The sequence below is a fragment of the Manis pentadactyla genome, chromosome 4, assembly GCF_030020395.1.
Source record: "Manis pentadactyla isolate mManPen7 chromosome 4, mManPen7.hap1, whole genome shotgun sequence".
In the NCBI taxonomy this organism is placed as follows: Eukaryota; Metazoa; Chordata; class Mammalia; order Pholidota; family Manidae; genus Manis; species Manis pentadactyla.
In genome coordinates this window covers 146,929,364-146,950,033 of record NC_080022.1, presented here as the reverse complement: position 1 = coordinate 146,950,033, position 20,670 = coordinate 146,929,364, and the positions used below count along the sequence as shown (strand labels likewise).

The following is a 20,670-nucleotide window of genomic DNA, read 5'->3' as shown; positions in this document are numbered from 1 at the left end:
CACAGGCAGCAAGTGGCAGAATTAGGATGAGCTCCGGCCCAAATCCTGTGCTTGTTTATGCTGCACTCCACTGTCTCCAGCACCTCGCACACCTTGGTGGAGACCAAGCTGTGTGCAGTTTCCAAGAGTGCTGGTCGGGGTGCTGCTGTGCGGGATCCTGGGGCCAAGTCTCATTCCTGATGCATTCATTCATTTGTTCATTCCTTCACTCATTCACTCAGCAAACATCTTCTGAGGTCCAATGTGCCAGCCCCCGTGAATTTCTCTATCCTGATCTGTAAGGATCAGGCTGAATTGTAACTGGCAAGCAAGCAGGGAAGGCCAGGCTCCAGTCCACACCAAGGCAAGAGGCCTGGGAACCCCTGGGACCTCTGGAGGAGAGGCTATCAAGTTGAATCTGTACCTGAGCTCTGCTTGGTCTCCACCAATCCTCAGTAAATTGGTGCGTGTTTCACAAAAGATGACTAATACAAAAACCCTTCTACAGGTACTTTCTGGTTTTCTAACTGCTAAGGAAAAGTGTGTTCATATGAATAATGGTTCAGCATGCATGCTGAGAGCAAATCTTGTTTATCAGTCCATCCTGTGCCGTTCTGACCCATCTCATGCAAGGCCACACGTATTTTTTGAGTTACTTTTGCCCTCACCTTTGTGCAGGGCCTAGACAAGAAGAGGCCGAGTTGGGGTGGGGGAGATACCCCCAGGGAGCCCTGGGCTTCTGTGCAACAGGAGCCGTGCCTGGCCCTTCAGGTGCTGAGGGAGCTGAGGAGAGGGTGTGACTAAGTCTTCCTTCTCCCCCTTTTCCTGTCCTGGGCTCGTGATGGCAGAAGTAAAGGGGAGATAGGGGAGGTGATATCCTGGAGAGGCAGCCCCATCCCCTTCTTGAGTGAGCCAGGCTGCACCCCCAGGAGGCAGGGACGAGTGAAGTATTTCCTGAGTGGCCCCATTGGCCCAGCACCAGGTCCCAAGTGAGCCTAAAACACCGACAGTTACACTCAGCAGTTAAAGCACACACCTTTATCTCTTTTAACCAAAATGACAGTAGAGGAATAAAAAAGACTCCAGCTGCAAGGACAAAGGGCAGTGACAATGGCAGGTTAGTGGTCCCATTACTTCCAGTCCTTTCAGGTGGCAGGAGCCGGTGGGATGGATGGGCATGGCTGGAGCAGAGCAGCAGGTGGTGAGGGCCCGGCTGAAGGAGCATCTCAGAGGCGGCCGCGTGGCAGTCTGATCACCAGTGTTCAAGTCCATCACCTCGTCTCTGCAGTGAATTCCCGTTATGACCTTGGGAAAGTCAGTTCCCTCCTTCTGAGATGCCTTTTTCCCATTTGTAATATAAACATATGTCGCATCTATATCTGTAAAATACACTGGATACCTGATTCTCATCTTCTGGTGCCTGAATTACCGGGGGTTTTTCCTCCTAACATGTGTAGGCACATATGTTTTGATTCTGATTCTGGAACAGGGCCAAAGCATTTGCATTTTTCTAAAAACTCTCCCAGGAAACTTTAAGAGCCGTTGTTGCAAATGGTTTTCAGGGATCTTTCAGCCCTGACGTGAGGTGTTAGGCTGGAGAATACACTGAAAAGAAGGGCTGCAGGGATACAAGGCCTGCATGTGGGTGACCCAGGGACAGGGGGTTTCCAAGGAGGCTGAATGACTATCTGTTGGAGAGAGCAGAAGGGGCTTTATGGAGACAGTGGCATTTGGAATGGGTAGAAAGTTCTCAGAGGAAGGCAACGAGGAGGGCCCCACAGGTGATAGAGTAGGAACAAAATCTTAGAGATAGGAAAGCGTGCAGCATTCTCAAGGGACTGCAAATATTCAAACATGCAGGAATCAGTGGAGACGTTGCATGAGGAGCCAATGAACACCAGGGTGAGCAGCTTGTACTTCATCCAACTGACAAGGGGAAGCCATGCAGGTTTTTGAGCCAGAGAATATGCCTTCGGAGCAGATCAGCCTAGCCAACCCTCTATGGTTATATGATGCATGTGGGCCTCATGACTTTAATACATGGATGCGGCCCAGCCAGTTATATTTTCTTGAGCACCTACTGTGTGCTATTTATTCCAAGCACTGCGTGCAGTGTCTTCACGACTTGGCCCTTCTGTAGCTGTATAGTCGCATCCCTCTCCAGCCACCTCCCACTCCTGTCACTCTCCTGACCTCACACTCCAGGTCTTTCTGACCTCTCAGAATGAATCTGCTCCTTGCTGCCTGTCTGTCCTGACATAAGCTCCTTCCTCTATTGTCACGCCCCCTCCCATGTCAGCCCATCTGCGGGAGACTCTGCTTAGACAGCATTCCCCTGGGAGGCCCCCAACACCTGTGGACAGTGCCCCGTTCTCTCTGCCTTCCACATATCCTCACAATGGATGGTTTTACTTGTTTATCTGAGTGTCAAAGGGCAGTGAGTCAAGGTCAGACACCACACCTCACTGGGAGCTGTCTTCCCTGGGCCCATCCAAGGACCTAGAACACTGTTGAAGTGTGGAGTGATTGAAAAACTAGAAATACCAAGTAGTGGGCCAGGCACTTGACACAGCAGATCTCATCTAATTCTTATCCACATCCTGAGACACATGTTACTATTTCCATTTTGCAGGGCTTGTGACTTGGGTGAGTTTACGCAACCACTAATTTTTAGAACTGGGGTTCAAACACCGGTGTGTCTTGGTCCTGGTCCAAGGTTCTGCTGCTCTGCCATTTCCTGGGACAGTAGCTCCATCTCCGCATGGAAAGACGTGGGGTGGGAGAAGCCCCAAACAGGCCACTTCCTCTCACCCACCTCTCTCCCTGGCTCACTCAGCAGGGACAGCTCCTACTCGTTTTCTCAAGATCCTTATCTGCTCCTCCACTCAGGGAAGTTACCCCACACCTTGCACACCACCCAGGAGAGGTGGCAGGAGTTTTCCATGTGGTCACTGGACACGAATAATGTTCTCTTCTCTCTGTGACTTCCCCACCTCTGCACAAGGTCTGGGAAACCCCACCGAGGCCTTCTAATAAAAAGCTCTGGCACTGCAGGATGGGTCAGGGGGAGCTCTTAGCTCCACCAGATGCATTGAGGCTGCTCCACAGGGGCCTGCGCCGCACTGCCCAAGATGAAGCTCGTCACTACGGCCCTGGCATGTCTGCTGCTGGCTACGATGTGGCCGCAGGATGTGGACAGCAAGAGCAGTGAGTGGGGCTGGAGGCACCTTGGGGAGGGCAGAGGTGCAGGCAGGCACTCTGGGGTTGGAGCGGACTCACTGCCTCCCTCTCCCCTCCTCTGGGAAGAATACTTGCAGGAGAGGCAGAATGGAGGACTTGGGTGGGGTGGGGCAGGGGCGCCAATCCGAGAACCGAGTCTGGGGCAAAGCCAGATGGCTGAGCTGCTAGCTTCAGCAAAAGGAAGCCCTGCCTCACCCAGGCCTTGCAGACTGATGGAGGGGAACTGGGAGGTTACGTAGGCCAAGCCTGAGGTCCAGAGCAGGGACTGGGTTTTGTTTCCACAGTGTAGCAGGCAGAGTTGGCAGTCAGGACTTGGGGCTGTAACAGCTGGCTCACCTTGGGCAAGTGACTAACTCTCAAATTCTGGGTTCTCCATCAGTGAAATGGGATCGATAATGCCCACCCCCCGAGGCTGTTGAGAGAATACTGACCTAATACGAGGCACACGAAAGGGGCTTTGTAAACAGTAGAACTAGGAGGAAGGAACCAGGATTGGAACGCAGTTCTCTGGGGTTGCAGGTGGGAGAGAGCGTGCTCACGGCTCACAGCACAGTGGCTGTGAGTGGGGCCCGGGGGCCCGGGGAGGAGGGCCTCGTGGAGAGGGAGTGGGGAGCTGCCTGCTGAGTGTGTGGACGCTGTTGCCTGTCATTCCATCAGTTTGAACTCCTTGAACAGTTCCTAATCCTGCCCCAGGTCCATGGATCACAGTTGCCCTGCATGTACCAGACTCACTAGGCCCCCAGAGTGTGGGGTCTAGAGCCCTTGAGCCCCAATATTGGGGTGGAACTATACACTCATGGTGGGCTGTCAGAACTGGAAGGGCTTTTAGAAATCGGTCTAGGAAGTCCTATTTCACAGATGGGAGTCTGTGCTCATCTTGATCAAGGCCACACAGCTCGTGTGTGGGGAGCAGGGATCTGAATTCCAGTGTCCCAACTCTCCCTGAATATAGAACTAGGTGGCTGGTGACACAGTGCTGCACCAGAGCCCCCTGGATGTGGTAGTCCCCAAGCCTGGGCCTGTCCCAGAAGGCATTTTTTTGGTTGTTTTTTAAAGCATCTTGGATGCAAAAAACAAAGTCCTGGTTGAGAAATGGATGCAAACCATTTTTGTGCTTCTTTCCTAGTGATTGTGTCATCCTCCAACTGTTGCTACACATTTGTGGAGAAAAAGATTTCCCAGAAGAGAGTTCAGTGTTACAGAAACACCAGTTCCTCCTGCCCCTACCATGGTGGTATAATGTGAGTGGCCCTCCCTGTCAGCCCCCAACTCCCTCCTGCAGGGAACAGAAACCGGCCCACATGCAATTAGAATGGCAGACACGAGATGGAGCTATTCACCACCAGATTAAGGTTTCCAAACCCAGCCCGCGAGGCCGTCAAAACCTTGGGTGCAGAGCCGGGCTGGGCGCTTGGGGGAGCGCTGCGCTTCCTCGTAGGTGCCAGGAACTGGGCTCCCCCAAGTGACTTGCTTCTTGGAGCACCAAGCTATCAAGAATTATATCTTAATACTTTGTACCCAGGGGAAGGAATTGTTTAAAATCTCCAGGAATTACTGCGTAGTGGAAAAAATAAGGGGTAGGGGTCACAATTAGTGCCTGCTTCTGGATTTGCCAACCTCTAGCCTTGGGCGACCGTGGGCACGTAACTCGCCTGCACCTTATTATCTGGACATTCCTCTGCATCTTTAGCTGGGGAGAGGCTTCAACATGAAGTTTGACTGAGGTCGCTTACTCTTGCCACTCAGTGTCTTTAAGGCACTTTCAGTGTATTATTTCTGCTGAGTTTCTTGGGGCACACACTTTCATTATCATGAAAACTGAAGTTCAGGGAAGCAGAGAGATTTGTCTAAACTCACTCAGATAATAAGGGCAGAGTTGGTCTATAGCTTAGATGATAGCCATATTTAGGAGGTGGGCAGTCCAGAAAAGAAACGCATGTACAAACACACACAGGGACCCCAAAGCAATGACTGAGGATCCCAGATGGACACAGACACATGAAAAGATGGAGCAGGAGTGGGGGCCCTCGGAGATATTCTAGGTGGAAATTTTCCGGGCTAGCTAATCCTCAGAATGTCTCCAGCCTTCACTCCACGCTTGTACACTGAACTGTGCTCTCCAGAAAAGGGGTTCAGGAAACTCAATTTGATAAGCTCCCCTGAGCTTGGGTGTCCCTCCCAATGTGTGAGCCACACGTCTCATGCAACGACTTCATTTTACAGGCCCAGAGAGGCAGCTTAGGGGCACCCAGCAGCGAGGAGTGGGAGGTGGGACTTGTGTGTGGCACCCAGGGGTGACTCAGATGACTCAGCTCTTTTGTTCTCTGCCCACAGAGTCGAGCTGAAGGGAGGCCAAAAGATCTGTGCCTTGAACACAGCCCGATGGATTAAGAATGTGTTATAAGGGATAAAAACCTGCCCGTGAAAGCACATGTGAGCAGATTCTTTTCCACCCTGGACTCCAGAGACCTCATGGTGTCACCTGTCCCTCCAGCCTCTAACCCCACATCAGCCCTTTTGCCCAACTTTGCCAGGTTGTGGAGGGTCTGCTTGGTCTTGATAAGCTATGTTGTTGCACTTTACATATTTAAATTTTGGAATCTTCATCTCCTGCTTCCCTGGACCTCTTGTACCACAGGAATTCCGGGGTGCAAATTTGATTGGCACTGGGGGCCTGGGGACAGGGGCATGTGGGGGGGGGGAGAGCGGGCACACTTGTTGGACTTGGTGCCAGTCCTCCTTGTCAATAGGATCCAATAAATGACTGACATCTCCCAGCTGACTGCCTTTGTCCTGGGGGGGTGAGCGTGCATTCACAGCTGTGATGCAGATTCTCTGCTTCTGGGTTTGGCGGTGAGGGTAGGCTCAGTGAAGCAGCAGGCAGGGAGCTGGACTGAGTCCATGTCTGGGTGCAGGAGCCTCTCCCTCCCTTTCGTGCCCAAAGGGGCTGATGTCATCCAAAAGTCACAGCTGCCCTAGCGGGAGGGGATCTTGTGAGTTCTTCTGCCTCTAAGATGTTGTTAACCCCATTTGATAGATGAGGTGACCAAGGGCTGGAGAGGGACACCAACAGGCATGAGGATACAGAGCAAGTCAGGGAGAGATCTGGCACTCAAGCCCAGGGCTCCTGCTTCCCAGGCCAGAACTCCTTCCCGTGTTCCAAACTGCCAAGTGACCACCTGACCCAGCCTGGCTCAGGAACCCTCTCTCCACTGGAAAGACCCTGCAGAGTTGGTTAGCAGGAGCTTGTCCTGGGAGGGAAGGGTCCTGGTGAGTGTGCAGGCCCAGGTGGGTCCTAGATCTTACAGAGGTGCCAACGCAGCTCATCCTCTCACCTGGGGAAAGGCAGCCTTGGGAAGAGCAGGAGAACCCTTCACGAGCAGGAAGATGAGGCCCTGTCCCTTCCAGAGGGACAGTCAAAGGCTTTAGCTTGTATAATGCATAACTCTAGGGAGACTAGCAAAGGAGGGAAGTAAATTCTGGATCTCAGGGCTGGCACCCTTTAAAGGCCAGTGTGGTGGCTTTAGGGGAGAAATTCCCTGCTTTGCCCCATCTCCTCTTGCCTGGACTATTGTAGTAGGGTGCTCTCAGTTCTCCCTTGACAGCTTTATCCTGCCCATGGCCACAGGCTTCTCTTCTCGGCCTCCCCTGCCCTGGCATCCCCCTGCCCTCCTGATGGCTCCAAAGCCTTCAGTACATACCTCCTGCCTTCAGAACTAACTCCAAACTCCCCATCTTGGTATTGCAGTTCCTCTAAAACCATGCCTCAACCTTCCTTTCTAAGCAACTCTAACGTTTCCGTTCTGGAGCCCGAAGTGACGAAATGGGGATTTTTCCTCCAGGCCTCCTCCTCACTTTTCTATTCTGCACCTCTTCTAGAGAATCTTTGCTATGACTATGCTGTGCTATCCTCCAAGGCCAGTTGTGCCCAAGTCCCACCCTCTCTCTCAAGTCCAGGGCTAACTAGAACTGGGGCATCTAGTGGTCCCCTGGGGGTCAGGTGCACGTAATGTCTGTATTACTCTGGGGACTGCTCAGTGCCGGGAGGCATATGGGTAGAGGCCAGTTAGAAGCTGATGCTAGCGACTGGAACACTCGTTCTAGAATATGCTGGGATGGCAAGCCAGGCCTTCCCTGACACATTCAGAGGAGCCCAGGTTGGCCACTGGAAAGGCCTCGCTATATCCTCATTCCTCTGGCGCCCCTGCCATCCACCTGCACCTCGGAGCACTGCTTACTGGTCGGGCTAAGAAACACTGTTAGAGATTTTAAACAAAGTGTATTTTCTGCAAAGAGTCAGCAGGCTTATGAATTGCATTCTTCTGTTACATATTTAGTAACACCTTCCAATCACAAGGCACTCTCCTCCCTAGACTGCCTTCATCTCCATGATTCTCAGGGAATGCTCACAACCCCTGGAAAGTTAAGCAGGAGGGAGACCTGCTCCCTCCAGGGGAAAGATCTGGGGCTCATCAAGGAACCAATTGGCTTGAGCTCTTGCTTTTTTTTTTTTTTAAAAAAAGATCACCAGTATTCAAAATAAACACCAAACCAGCAACAATTCAAATACTATTAAATATTACTTATGACATAGTACATTTTATATCCCAAACAGAAACCACCCTACTTGAAAATGACAGCAAAATTAGTCCAGGGTATAGACAGGAAGGCTGGAGGAGAATAAACAGTCATTTCTCATACTCCAGCTTCGTCTCAGTGGTTGGAAGAGTTCTAGTCTTCTGGGTATGAGATTGTTGATCTAGGTGTTTCATGTAATTCTGGACCCACATCTCCTTTGGGGAGACACAGATGTCTTTGCCCAGTTTCGTTCTGAGGCTGAGGGTGAAGGAGTGCCATACAGTTAGATGGAGCTCTTTGAGGGTTTTACCTAAGAGATGACTCACTGGATTCCAAAACCTGCTTGGCCCACATGCTGTAGGTAAGGGGGCCACCCTGGGACAAGAGGAAGTAGGGGTGTGGGAAGAAGGGGCCTGTGGAGGTAGTTGCCATTTTTGCCACCCTAGGAGGAGCTGGCCTGGCATCTGCCAAAGCGGCATGGGGGTGTGAGCTAGGCTGTTTAGGGAGTGAGGTGGCCCTCTCTGGGCCAGTTTATGATGTAATAATAGATGGCTTTGGATTACATAGTCTGGGTAGATCTTATCCTCTGATATAAGATCCCAAATTAGCCTGACGTCTGTCTTCTGGGGCAGAACTTTGAATTGGAGGTGGGGAGGGAAGGGGAGGGGGGAAGGAGGACGGGTTTTCTACCCACATGACAGCTTCTGGGGACATTGGCTGCTGGTGATTCGATAGCTCTTCAACTTCTGCAAGGGGATCCTCTTATTATTAAATGTAAAACAGCAAGTGGACAGGGCAATGAGTGCATCTAGAAATAAAGTCACAAAGAAAAGGCCTTTTAGGAAGTGCTCGGGTTTCCTCAGCATGAATGCAGCAGGACGTGTCTGTGGGGGAAGGAAAGCAAAGAGTTAGGAATGGATCTGATGTGCCCCAGGTCCAGTGCTTCCACCCCGGTCCCGAGGCGGGGTGGGACCTGGAACATGTGGCTTAAGATTTTGAAGTCCCTTCTCTCAGCGGCACGGTGGGGATGCCTCACTGCTGAGCAGGAGAGGCCAGTGTGACAGGTCCTGGATATGGCCCCCAATCTGCAGAGTTTGGGAAGATCAACTGGAGTCAAAGAAAAGGCCCTGGATTTGGAGAGGGCAGCTTAGGTTTTATTCTGGTTCTGGGATGACTGCAGGTGTGGGGGTAGGACCCCTCCTAGGCCCCACCTGGGCTTCAGCTGTCTGTCTATAAAATTAGATGTGTTAAGTGCAGCTCTGAGGATCCCTGGTGCTCTGATAGGCTCAGAAGTGGGACAGTTTGACTTAGGCCTTCCAAAAAGGAGAGAGAAATGGAAGAAGAGGGAGGGAAAGAAGGAGAGAGACGGAGCTTACCTGGCTGAGCGAGCATCTGGGTGCTGAAGGTGGCTGTTGTGAGCAGCAGGCACAGAAGCGCTGCAGAGACCATCAGGTCGGAGGCTGGGCGTGGGACCTTCAGGGCGAGATGGGTTCTGAGGTTGGCTCAGCCTGTCTGCTCCTCCAGCTGCTCTGCCTGCCTTTTATAGGAAGCAGTCGGTGGGGGAGCTCCCAGAGGGATGGACAGGGTCATGGTCAAGTCCAGATGGAGAGGGGTCCTGAATTTGCTGAGCTGGAGGCTGGGCTTCCAAGGAGTTTTCCAGGAAATGCAGGCGGGAAGCTGTGGGCTGCAGCAGGGCGGGCACGGTTTCCTTCCAGCTGCCCAGGCCAGAGGAAGCGGGAACACAGATGTGCCGTCACCACCCCAGGCAGTGATCCAAGGAGCTGTTCCATGGCCTTGCTTTCTCCAAAACGAAAAACAACCCCCGTAGAGAAAGAGCACTGTGCAAGGGCTTCACACAGTTTGTATTTAGTCCTGACAAGGTGTCCCCCATTATCGCCACACCCATTTACAGATGAAGACGCTGACAGTAAATAACTTGTCCAAAGTCTCTTGGGGAGTGAGTGGTGACAAGGGAAGAGAGAGCCGGTGTGCTTACATATGAGTACAGGCGACTTCACGCTTGCATTGAGCTGCAGAACCCTCTTTCCACCCAAGTTTTATGAGGAAGTCCAATGCTTGAGACAAATCAAAGACACATTCTGATGACAGGGGCTCCTCACATAACATGCTTGTGCGATGTCCCCTTCTACCTCTCAGGCCCATGGAGATAGAGTTGAAAAGCACTGATTTGCCCAGGCTCCTTGTTTTCCAGAAGCACTATTGAGTTTCTAGAGCTGTTGGCAGGAGGGGGTGGGAGAGAAGGGCAAGGACGTGGTTCCTTGCTTCTGTGACTGGCTCCCTCCTGTGACGGATGTGTGCCCTAGCCAAGAATGGGGGCTGCAGTGGGCATGGTGGGAGGCCAGGAACAGCGGTGGACTCCCACTGGAAACCTACAGGGCCCTCTGCCTGAGTGACCCACTCCCCGTCTCAGTCCCGGCTCCCAGACTTGGCTCACTTCTTGCACCTGCCTGGAATACCCTCCCCTCGGTTTTCCATTCTGGTGAATCCTTCCACTCTGGCAAAACTCCAGTGAGAGTAAAAGCAAGGAAATAAAGAGCTACGATGAGCGAAATAGAAAGTGACATATATTAGAAAGGCTGGACAAATCCCAAAGTTGATTCTTTGGCCAGTCAATAGTGAAGCTAGCGCTCTCTTGAGACTGACCATGAAAATAGACAACAGTAGAAATAGAAGAGGGTGTCACCACTCAGCCTGCAGACACCAAAAAGAAAATGAGAACCTTATGCCAATAACCAGAATTTGGATGAAATGGATGAATTTCTAAAAAAATATAATTTACTATATTGCAGGAAAAAATGAAAGAGCAAGTCACTCTAAAACTATTAAAGAAATTGGATCAGCAATTGAAGATCACTCTGAAAACATTCAAGAGTTCTAACAGCTGGCTTTTCCAAGCATTCCAAGAACTCAATTCCAACTTCACACAGTCTCTTCCAGAGTATATCAAGAGTGTACATTCTTCAGATTGTTTTATTTATGAGTCCTACATAATTTTGATACAAAAACTTGTCAAGAACCACATGAGAAAAGACTGCAAGCTGTCCTTCCAGATGCATTCTATTCTCGCCCATCCTCTTTTCGGGAAGCCAACCTGTGTGGATCACGTTAATGGGACTGCAGGTCTTCTAGCTTCAGGTTGGGCTCGGACACTGGGAGCCTCTCAGGCACTGGAGAGGGAGAAGAGAACAGCTGAAGCACCCATTTCTCTGCTATTCCTCCTGGATGCAGCCCTCAACCAATGGCTTTCTCATCTAAGTGGCCTTTTTCATCTAGTTTCGGGGAACCAGTGCCTGTACTTTAGGGGTGGTCACCACACTGTTACTAGCCTCTGAGGACTGAAGCACCCCTCTGGTTTCTTTACACCCAGACCACATCTTGGTAAATAGGCTCTTAGGACACCTTCCTCAAATCATTCAAGTGTTACCTATTTCTTTCCAGGATCGTGACCAACATAGGTTTAGGTACTGGAAATGGCTCCTGGAAGTAGACCTTCTAAGGGGAAAATGGAAGTTCCTATGGCCAGGATCCTCACCCAACCCTAAACTACTTGATGATGTAATTGGCTTACTGCTTCACACCCAGAGGCAATAAGCTATTATTGACTGAGTCACTATATAAAGAGCTGTGCCCAGTGCTCTGGGTAGAGGCAGAGATGGAGGAGCATTGTGGACCTGCAGACTGCTGGATGCAGACATGATTCTTGTGCTCAACCTATCACCAGGAGAATAAAGCACAGGTATAAATCCTTTTACCCCAAGAACATTCCATTGTCATTTCTCAGTCTCACCGAATCCATAGTGAACTTGCGTGGGGCTGAAACCTTCAAGCAAGACACCTTCCAAACAGGGTTCTGGGGTTGGGTTGCTTATATGTTTTAGAAGCACCACAGTGGCATCTGTTAGCATCATGAATACTTAAGCTGTTACCAGTAGTTGTACAGCAGACTGTGTTTTGACAAGCCCTCAAGATGATTGTGATGTGCACTAAAGTTTGAGGATCATGGAATTACAGCATATCCCCTGGCCTTCTCTGATCTAAAATGAAGCCTCCAGAGAGCTCTTAAGGATGCTGCTCTTTCATCAAGGCCTCATCAAAGCATCCCTTAATGCCTTGGTAAAGGAAGTGTGTCTGGCCTTTCCTGGGAGTGCATCTTGCATACAATAGATCCAACCAAACAGATCTACTTTCCTGAGCCTTTGGACTCCTTCCTAACATCCCAGGGATGTTTCAGCATTTCAACTTCATTAACCGTAGGCTTATTTTCCAGTCTAGACTCCAATCAGCCAATCTAGCTGAACATTAACATCACTCCCAGGCACTAGTGCCAACACATTAAATCCTGAATCCTGGGCAAATATGCCCATGTCAATGAATTTGACCAATTGCACCTTGTATATTATTCTTACCTCGGATCTTCCTCCAAACTGAGTAGGTGAGACATTCAACCCACACATATGTAAGGGCTCCTGTCTGTCCTTCCCTCTGCTTCAGGACCTAATATCTCATGGGAAAGTGTGTTTAAGAGCCTGTAATCTGGGTTCAATCAGACATGGGTTCTAGTCCCATATCCACCATTTACTGATTATGTGATTTGGAGGAAACTGCTTGGTTCTGTTAGAGGAAACTGATGGCTAATTATTCCGGCCTTGTGATGTGAGAATTGAATAAGACAATGTGTGGAAAGTACCCAGCACAGGGCCAATGACATCCATTTCTGACCAGTTCCCAGCTGATGCTCATGCCTCTGGTCAGGCTCATGCCACTGTTGTAATGGAGCTGGTTTGGATCTCAGTGGGAGGAATGGGATCCGGGGGTTGCAGAGGCTGGACGATGGTGCTTACCAGGCAGCAGAGACAAAGTGGGCACAATTACTCCGAGGAGCCCCAGGACTGGAGTGCCAGTAAGTGTTTTGATCAGCAGGAATCTGTGACCGTGATTATGGGCTCCCTAGGCATGAGATAGATGAGGTGCTTACTAAGATACTGCTTCACTTTAGCAGAAAATTCTAGGTTTCATGGGCAGAAACCTAATGTAAGTCTATAGAACAGAATCATGGCCTTTCACCCAGTTACTAGATTTAAGCCAGTTCATAGATCCGGAGTGCCCAGAAGGGTGGGACCCAGTTCCCTTTTAGGAAGGACCATGCAATGCTAGGTTGCAAGATTAAATATAGGACACTTAATTAAATTTGAATTTCAGATTAACAATGAATACATTTTTAGTATAATTATACTCTTGGCAATATTTTTGCTAAATCTAGAAACTCACAGGTTTATACTGTAAATCTTCCCCAAGCCTTCCCCAGAGGAACCTGCTGCCATATAACCAGGGTGACTCTGCACTGGGGAAAGAAATACTGAGACCTTCTGGGATTATCTGATATTGGCTTTAAATGGATGGTATTCTCTGGACCCCTGAAAATCCGGTCAACCCACCACTCAGAGTGAGAGTTTATGGAGGTTCTATACCAGTTACTCAGTTATGCCAGGGCAGAGCTCAGCTAGCTCTTCTCCGGCTCAGTCACCTTTATACAATATAAGTCTCCTAGAACTATAGAATCCTGTGATTTTGGAACCATTAAGTTGCTGTGGCATCCTGCAACGTGCCTGTAGCCAGGGGAAATCTTAGTTCCCTGCTGTCTTAGATGAGAACATGTAAAGTTGGCTTCACTTGACAATGTGGTTTTCAGAGGCTTGTTTACCCACTGAAGTCTGTTCTCATGATTTTTCGGGAAGCCCTGATGTGTAACAGATTAAAAGTAAAATTGCTCAGGGAAGCAGAGCTGGGCCACCTAGTGCTTAACACTTCTCCCTGTCCATCTCACTGTACTCTTCAGGGTTCTAAGGACTATTGAGCCACAGCAACCTTTGAACTTTATAGAATGGATACCCGACCACTGGAGTGGCTGATGGAAAGGGAGGGGGCCAGCACTGACTGGCCTTCTCTGCCCTCAGACTCGGTCTCTCCAGAGAAAGGCAAAGCCTGCAGAGGAAGAGGATACTGTCATTTTGACCCTGGAGGAGGAAAGTCCATCTACCAGCCCTGAAAACAGTGCAAGACTGCTTGCCTTCCTTCTTGCTTCCGACCACCTTCTCTCCCAGATCCATGTTTGCTTCTAATAGCTCATCCCCAGTAACATTCTTCTCATCTGGCCCAAACAGGAATTACTCGAGGCCTGGCTTACATTGTGTGTCACTCACATAGGCTTCCAGCTGATGCCAAATCTTTCTCTGAAATGGTTAAAAAAATTTTTCTTTAACAGAAAACAAAAGCACTAATAAAAAAGGAACATATTGATAAATGGACTATATTAAAATTAAGAAGCTGTTTTCATCAAAAGGCATCTTTAAGGGTGTGAAAAGGAAAATCACAGATTATGAGAAGATACTTCAATTAACACACCTGACCAAAGATTCCCATTCAGCATATAAAAAATGCTTCTAATACATGAGAAAAAGATGCCAATCTAAAAAATCTTAAAAAATGGACAAAAGACAACATGGACTAGGACCCAATAAAGGAAGATATTGAATAAACATTTGAATAGATGCTCAACTGCACTAGTCATGAGTAAAAGGTCAACTTAAACCACAATTATCTGGATTACATGCAACTATCCTCATAATCAGAATGGCTAATTTATAAAGAATGACAGTATGAAATGTTGCAGTACCAAATGTGGAACAACTCTACCTCTCATACACTGCTGGTGGAGTGAATGTAAATTGGTGCAACAGCTTTGGAAAATATTTGGCAGTATTTTGGAAAATTATTGGGTGGTTGAACGTATGCTCAACTTGCACATATCTATGATCCATGTATGTAGTTCAATCTGTCAATTATCTATCTATCCATGTATCTATTATCTACCTTTAAAACCTTGAGTTCACATCAATACCTCCAGTTTCAGGCCAACACAATAGTATTTTTTCTAGCCTTCCAACATTCCATTTTTCCTCTATGGAAACTTCTCCAACAGCAAGTGACTTGGCATCCATTATCTTCAACACTTTTACTTATTTACTAAATTCCTCTCCATGTCACCATTTCAGTAGCTATGTGGCTGACTCAGTCCCAGTTCTGTTGGTCCTGACTTGTAAGCCACCCTCATACCCAGTCCGGCCAAATACGCTGGTTGAGTCCATGGTCTTGGCCCCACCGTTGGCCCCAAAGGGCTCACTGGTCTGATCCCCATCCCAGCCCCAGTGCTGGTGAATGCATCCACCCAATGCCCAACTGAATTGCTGGCCCCGACCAGTGAATTTGCCCAGTGATATCCAGAGATTGACCAAGAGGAAGGAGAACAAATGTTGACTGTATCAAACAATGAATCAGTAAGACAGAGCCTGAGACAAGGACCAGTGTGTAGATAGTTTCATCTGGTAATTGTCCCCAGGGATCAGGACTAAGAATGAGATGGAGAAGGTGGAGAGGCCAACACAAGTATACATAGTCAAGGTCAGCATCACGGGCAACGGGAGGGATTCTCCTAGGACTACCTGAGAAGCCTACAGATGGCTCCCAGAGTCAGCCTGCGGGAGGATGGGCGGCAGAAGTCTTCACTTCTCCATCCTTCACTGGTGGAAGGTGGTCACCCAGAGAGTTCCCTCCCCAAAACATCTGAGTCTCATGATGTGCCTGCCAAGCCAACCCCTGACCCTAGATGGCACCCAAAGCAAGAAGCGAGGAGACACAGAGAGCAGATGTCAAGAGAGTGAAGTGAGTCGTAGCCTGTAGCAAACCATCTGCCTGAGCCAAGGGAAAAACCAGAGGTGAGCCCAGGAGAGTGCCTGTCGGCTTCAAGTGACTTTCCCAGTTCCTGGCCCCCTTGACAAGGGGATGAATCGGACTCACAGATATGAACCAGTCAACGTAAGGGTGTTGATTTTCAAAACACCAATATTCTAATTAAAGCACATAAAACAATAATGTAAATGAAATGACACATTAGTTAGGACATTGGTGTTTAATGTAATTAAACAATGTTCATTGTGATTTGAAATATAATGGCATAATGCCAGAGTGCAGATAGCTGGGCAAAGCTCAGAGCAAACAAATGGGCCATGGCCTGGTGTCAGTTTGGAGTGAGTCTTCATGCCTTGGATTTGTGGTCCAGCTGCTTCATGAAACCCTGGGTCCAGATCTCATGGCCAGCTGGGCCTTGAGGCTGTGGAAGAGAGTAGTTGGAACTGGATAGAGCCTTTTGTGGCTGGGAAGTGTTCCTCTTACCCAGCGGACACTTAGCTGCCTTATTGTTCTTGGGCTTGGGTCACTCTGCTGGCTTTTAGTGGAAAGCTTATCTCCAGGCAGTTGACATATCTGACTTACAGGTTTAAGGCAACTGGCTGGCTCGGTGGTTTGAGTCACAAGCACTTTACCTCCCCACCTTACTCTAGCCAACGGGCTTGACCAAGTTTCCAAGAGATGTGGTTCTGGAGCTGGAGGGGGCTTGTAAGGTCACCTGCCAGATCCCCTCACTTCCTGCCTGTGACGCAGCATTAGCTCCAACCTTGCGCGGCATCTTAACACCAGAGAGAGATGCGCCGGAAGTGACAGTGAGCGTCAGGATCAGTTCTGGGATCAGAACCCGTCTCCCGCCTTGCCATGCTTCCCAGCGAACTGGAATTGTGGCATCTCTCCCTGTGACCACAGTGACAGGCGCTGAGGAGCTGGATCAGCAGGGCAATGATCCTCTTTCCCTTAGAGTGAGGGGTGTGGCCTTTGGGCCTCAGAATAGTGGCCCCATGTCTCAAAAAGAAGCCAGCTATGCTCAGAAAATACAAAGGAATCCTGACTTTAAGAGTCAGTTAAGGAAAGGAGTTCCCATGCCTTCAAATCAATGCTTGAGAGTTTTTAGGATTTAGGGGTTAGTTTTTAGGAGTTGGGGGCACAGTAATGGAGATTGACTCATTCTGTGCCTCAAGGACATCTGCCCCGTCCGTGGTTGCTTTGTGAGATCTTCCGAGAAGGATGTATGTCCCGGGTCAATTGTTCTCCCCTTTCTGTAACATTTGACTTACCGCTCTGTCTGGCCTATTCTTCCCAGCTTTACCCTCATGACTCATGACACCTCTGTTCCAGAGCCCCTGCCTCTCCCCCGCACCATTTCAGTGGCCTGCTCTCTCTCGGCCCTCCCTCCCACACTCCACCCTGTCCTCAGACACCAGGTTACTCCTCCTGATGCACACCTCTGCCCATGGCCCTTCTTTCTTGCCTAGCAAACCTCTTACCCACTGACTTCTGAATCTGAAATTCAAGAGCCCCTGAAATCTGGCTCCAGCCATTATTTCTAAACCCCAAACTCCTCCATCTTCGCATAGTCCGGCCAGATGGAGTTCCTTCCTCCAGCCTACAACCTTCCTCTCCCTCCTGCACCAGCTCTGAAGAACACTTTCTATTTGCCACTGCATTGCACAGACCAGTCCTATTAAAGACTCATCTTCAATGAAAAGCCTTAAGTGGGCTTCTAGGTGATAGACCTAGAAATTTCCCCTTAGATTTGGCTTCACTCCTCGGATATTACAGGTTTGAGAATTAGTTAGATGGAGACAACCTGGGGTCATGGAGAAAAGTGTGAAGACTCCTGCAAGAGATCAAGAGAGAGCCTGGGCAAAGAGGTGTGGCGAGAAAAGAAATGGGCTTCAAGCTCCTATTGAATAAGGGCAGGTGGTATTAGGGGCTGGAGCCAATGGGCTGAACAGCCTGGTCTGTCCTGCTAGATTCTCCATGAACCACAGTTGTATCCAAAAGACTTCTTAGAGGCTGGCTTCCAAGCCCTGAATTGCCAGCCATTGCTGCCTTCCTCCCTGCCCGGTTTAATGTTACCCCATGAAAAATAAGACCAAGTTGTTTAAAACTATGTATTTTTTCTCTTAGAAAATTCCACAGTCGTCTAATAATAATAATTTCAACAACAACACTGCACAGTACACCTTTGACATACAGGAGCCCTGATTTCCTAAGAATACAGACGTGTTTTCCTCTGATGACCCACAGAGGGTCTTACAGCACTACGGACAGGTGTGGAGAAACAGTGACATCACGCCATGAACTTAACTGTTTTCACAGAAGAGAAAACATATCACCGGACTTTGTATTTCACATTCATTAGGATTTATGGCAGGTACAGTCAAAACATCAATAATTTAAATATAATTAAATATAATTTAAGGAATATTGTTCCTTTAATTATTAAACGAAGTACCTCTTTTTGGATATTGTAATAAAATAATATCGCTCTGCACCTAGGCAAGGCAGGGGAGAATAAAGAGAATTTTCCTCAGGCTCTGACTGTCTCTCAGTCCAGGTATGAGGGTTCAAGGCTTCAGCATTTGGGACTTTCGGTCCAGATGCTTCATGGACTCCCGGACCCATTTCTGCTTGGTGTCAGCACAGACCTCCTTGCTCAGTTTAGTCTTGAAACTGTGAGGGGAGAGGGCACAGTTAGATGGAGTGCATTGAGGATTTTGCCCCTTGGCCCCTAAACCTGATCAGCCCTTGCTCCCTGGGTGACGGGCTTGGATTAGGACCAAAGTAAGTGGGGGTGGGGGATATGGGAGGTAGAGGCCACAGAAAGCAGCTCTTCTCTTGTTGATCCAGGGAAAGCCCCCCAGGCTCCTGGCTGGAGGAATTTGGGTGATCTGATCAAGCCCCCAGAAGGGGACCACAGAGTATGGACTCCTTCTGTGGGCTTTGTTTCTCTATGGGGTAAAGGGCTTTTTGCATTAGGTGGTATATTTTTCTGACTCGTTTGGATGTGCATCCTGACGTCTTTCCCTTGTATAGAACCCCAAAGTCTGACAACTTTTGGCTGTGGGCACCAGGGGATGTTCTACTTACATCACAGCCTCCTGGGGACACTGGCTGCTGGTGATTCGGCTGTAACTCTCCAGCCTCTGCATGGGGACCTTTTTATTGACCACACCAAAGCAGCAGGTAATCGGGATGGACACAGAATCTGCAAAACATTTCACAAAAAATGAGTGATATATGATGTTTCGTAAGCATGCATTTCTAAGGGAAGGAGGAGAAGGTGGGAGAAGACAAACACATGAGCTCTGTCTAGGACCCACCACTCCCACGTTCAGTGCCTTATTCTGATCCCACAGATAAAATGTTGCCCTTGAGCTGGTTTCCTCTATTGAACTATGGGGCCCCTAATTGTTGACAGGGATGGAGAAATCTTGAGTAACAAGGCGAATCACTAGAAGGTCTCCTGATCCCAAACCTCTGATGCTGGACCTAAGTTCTAAGACCTTGTTTCCCAGCTTCTCATACCCATGGGTTTTAGAGCCAACCTGTGTCACATGCTGAGATGCCTCTGGGTCCTTCCCTCCTTACACAGCCACTGTTCTGGAAGCTACACTGGACTATAATCCAAAATATGAAACCTCAAGCAATTGTTTATTCCTCTCCACTACTGCCTGAAATGTCCTTCACATCCCTGATGAGAAATGGTGCTTCCTTCTGTGACACATTCCCATGCAATGTGAGTGCCATTGAGATGGTGGCTGCATTCAGTGTCTCTTCCCAAAGCTGGTGCCAGGACTGATCGCGGGGACCAGCCCCAGCAGCCTGGGTGTCTGGCTCTGGCTCTGGCCTGACTAGCTGTGACACGGTGGCTCTTCTTATTTCCCATCTTAGTCTCATTTTCTTCGGCTTTGCCATGTAGCCTATGCAGCAGGCACAGGGTGACTCCTGCTGGGAGCTAGTATCTGCCCAGATGTCAGTTCAGACGTTAAGCCTTAGGAAGAGAGGAGCCTTACCCGGCTGAGCGAGCACCTGGGCGCTGAAGGTGGCTGCTGTGAGCATCAGGCACAGCAGGACAGCCGAGCCCTTCATGTTGGAGGGTGAGCACGGGAGCTGCAGCTGAGAGTGGGAGGTTACAGGGTTGGTCTCAGCCGCTCTGCTGCTCTGGTGGCTCTGGCCATTTTGCCCGCCTTTTATTGGGAGCAGAGAGCGTGGGCAGGGTCATGATCAAGGAAGGATGAAGTAAGACCCTGAGTATGCTGAGTAGGCACCAAGCTGGGGTGATTTCCCAACACCGAGAGAGGGACGCTCTGCAGTTTCTATCATTTTCTTAGACTATGTGGAGCAGCGGTGGAAGGGTATGTGACTGTGTCCAGCAAAGTATAGGAAGTAACCTCAATGGACTCTTAAGGACAGTGATTTCTTTGAAATGGAAAATGATCTGTCAGAAAGGAAGAATGGAAGCTAAGGTCGTAGTGGAGTACCGAGAACTGAGGGCCTGACCCTCCCCAGGACCCAGGAGGCCCACGATGGCACCTTTTGTCTTAGCACTCTCTATCAGACTCTAGTCCCTTCCATCCTACAGTCAGGCTCCTTTAGAAGCCCACACAGGTGGCTTGCAGGAACCTGGGCAGAATGGGAGAATGCAGGAATCTTCAAGTCTCAGTGCCCTGGAATCTTGTGGCATGCAGCCTAAGAATGACAGCACGTGCTGATCGTGTGGGATGGTGGTTTCCAAATATTTATTCAGGCATTCAAGTTTCTCTCCAAGTGAAATCATATAAAGAAGCTAATATTTCATGCAGATCCAGGTAGAAATGGTTTATCTGAAAAATGCCTCCCAATTCCCTTCGTTCACACACAGTGGAGCAGGGAATGGGGGCTCAAAGGGAAGAAGTTAGGTTTGCAAATCACTGACCTTTTCTACTTTCCTCCTCTACGTATCTACCATTATAGAATATAGAAGTTCTACTGCCCTAAAATCCCCTGTTTTCAACCTGTACATCCTTTCTCTTCTCCCCCACCCCAAATCTCTGGCTATGACTGATCTTTTTACTGTCTCTGTAGGTTTTCTTTTTCTACAATATCATATAGTTTGGAATT

The 20,670-nt window shown here is 49.1% G+C and overlaps 2 protein-coding genes across 2 annotated transcripts; both read right to left on the bottom strand.

Annotated features, from left to right (window-relative positions):
- Positions 1-7,775: 7,775 nt before the first annotated feature.
- Positions 7,776-9,500, bottom strand: LOC130683687 (C-C motif chemokine 13-like). Its single transcript, XM_057501949.1, has 3 exons — positions 9,174-9,500; positions 8,492-8,605; positions 7,776-8,055 (listed from the first exon to the last, which is right to left on the bottom strand). The coding sequence occupies exons 1-3, from the start codon at positions 9,244-9,246 to the stop codon at positions 7,988-7,990; spliced, it is 255 nt and encodes an 84-aa protein (XP_057357932.1). The 5' UTR covers positions 9,247-9,500; the 3' UTR covers positions 7,776-7,987.
- Positions 9,501-17,677: 8,177 nt separating this feature from the next.
- Positions 17,678-19,662, bottom strand: LOC130683686 (C-C motif chemokine 8-like). The gene is made up of 3 exons (XM_057501948.1): positions 19,584-19,662; positions 18,658-18,775; positions 17,678-18,240 (listed from the first exon to the last, which is right to left on the bottom strand). The coding sequence occupies exons 1-3, from the start codon at positions 19,657-19,659 to the stop codon at positions 18,135-18,137; spliced, it is 300 nt and encodes a 99-aa protein (XP_057357931.1). The 5' UTR covers positions 19,660-19,662; the 3' UTR covers positions 17,678-18,134.
- Positions 19,663-20,670: the final 1,008 nt, after the last annotated feature.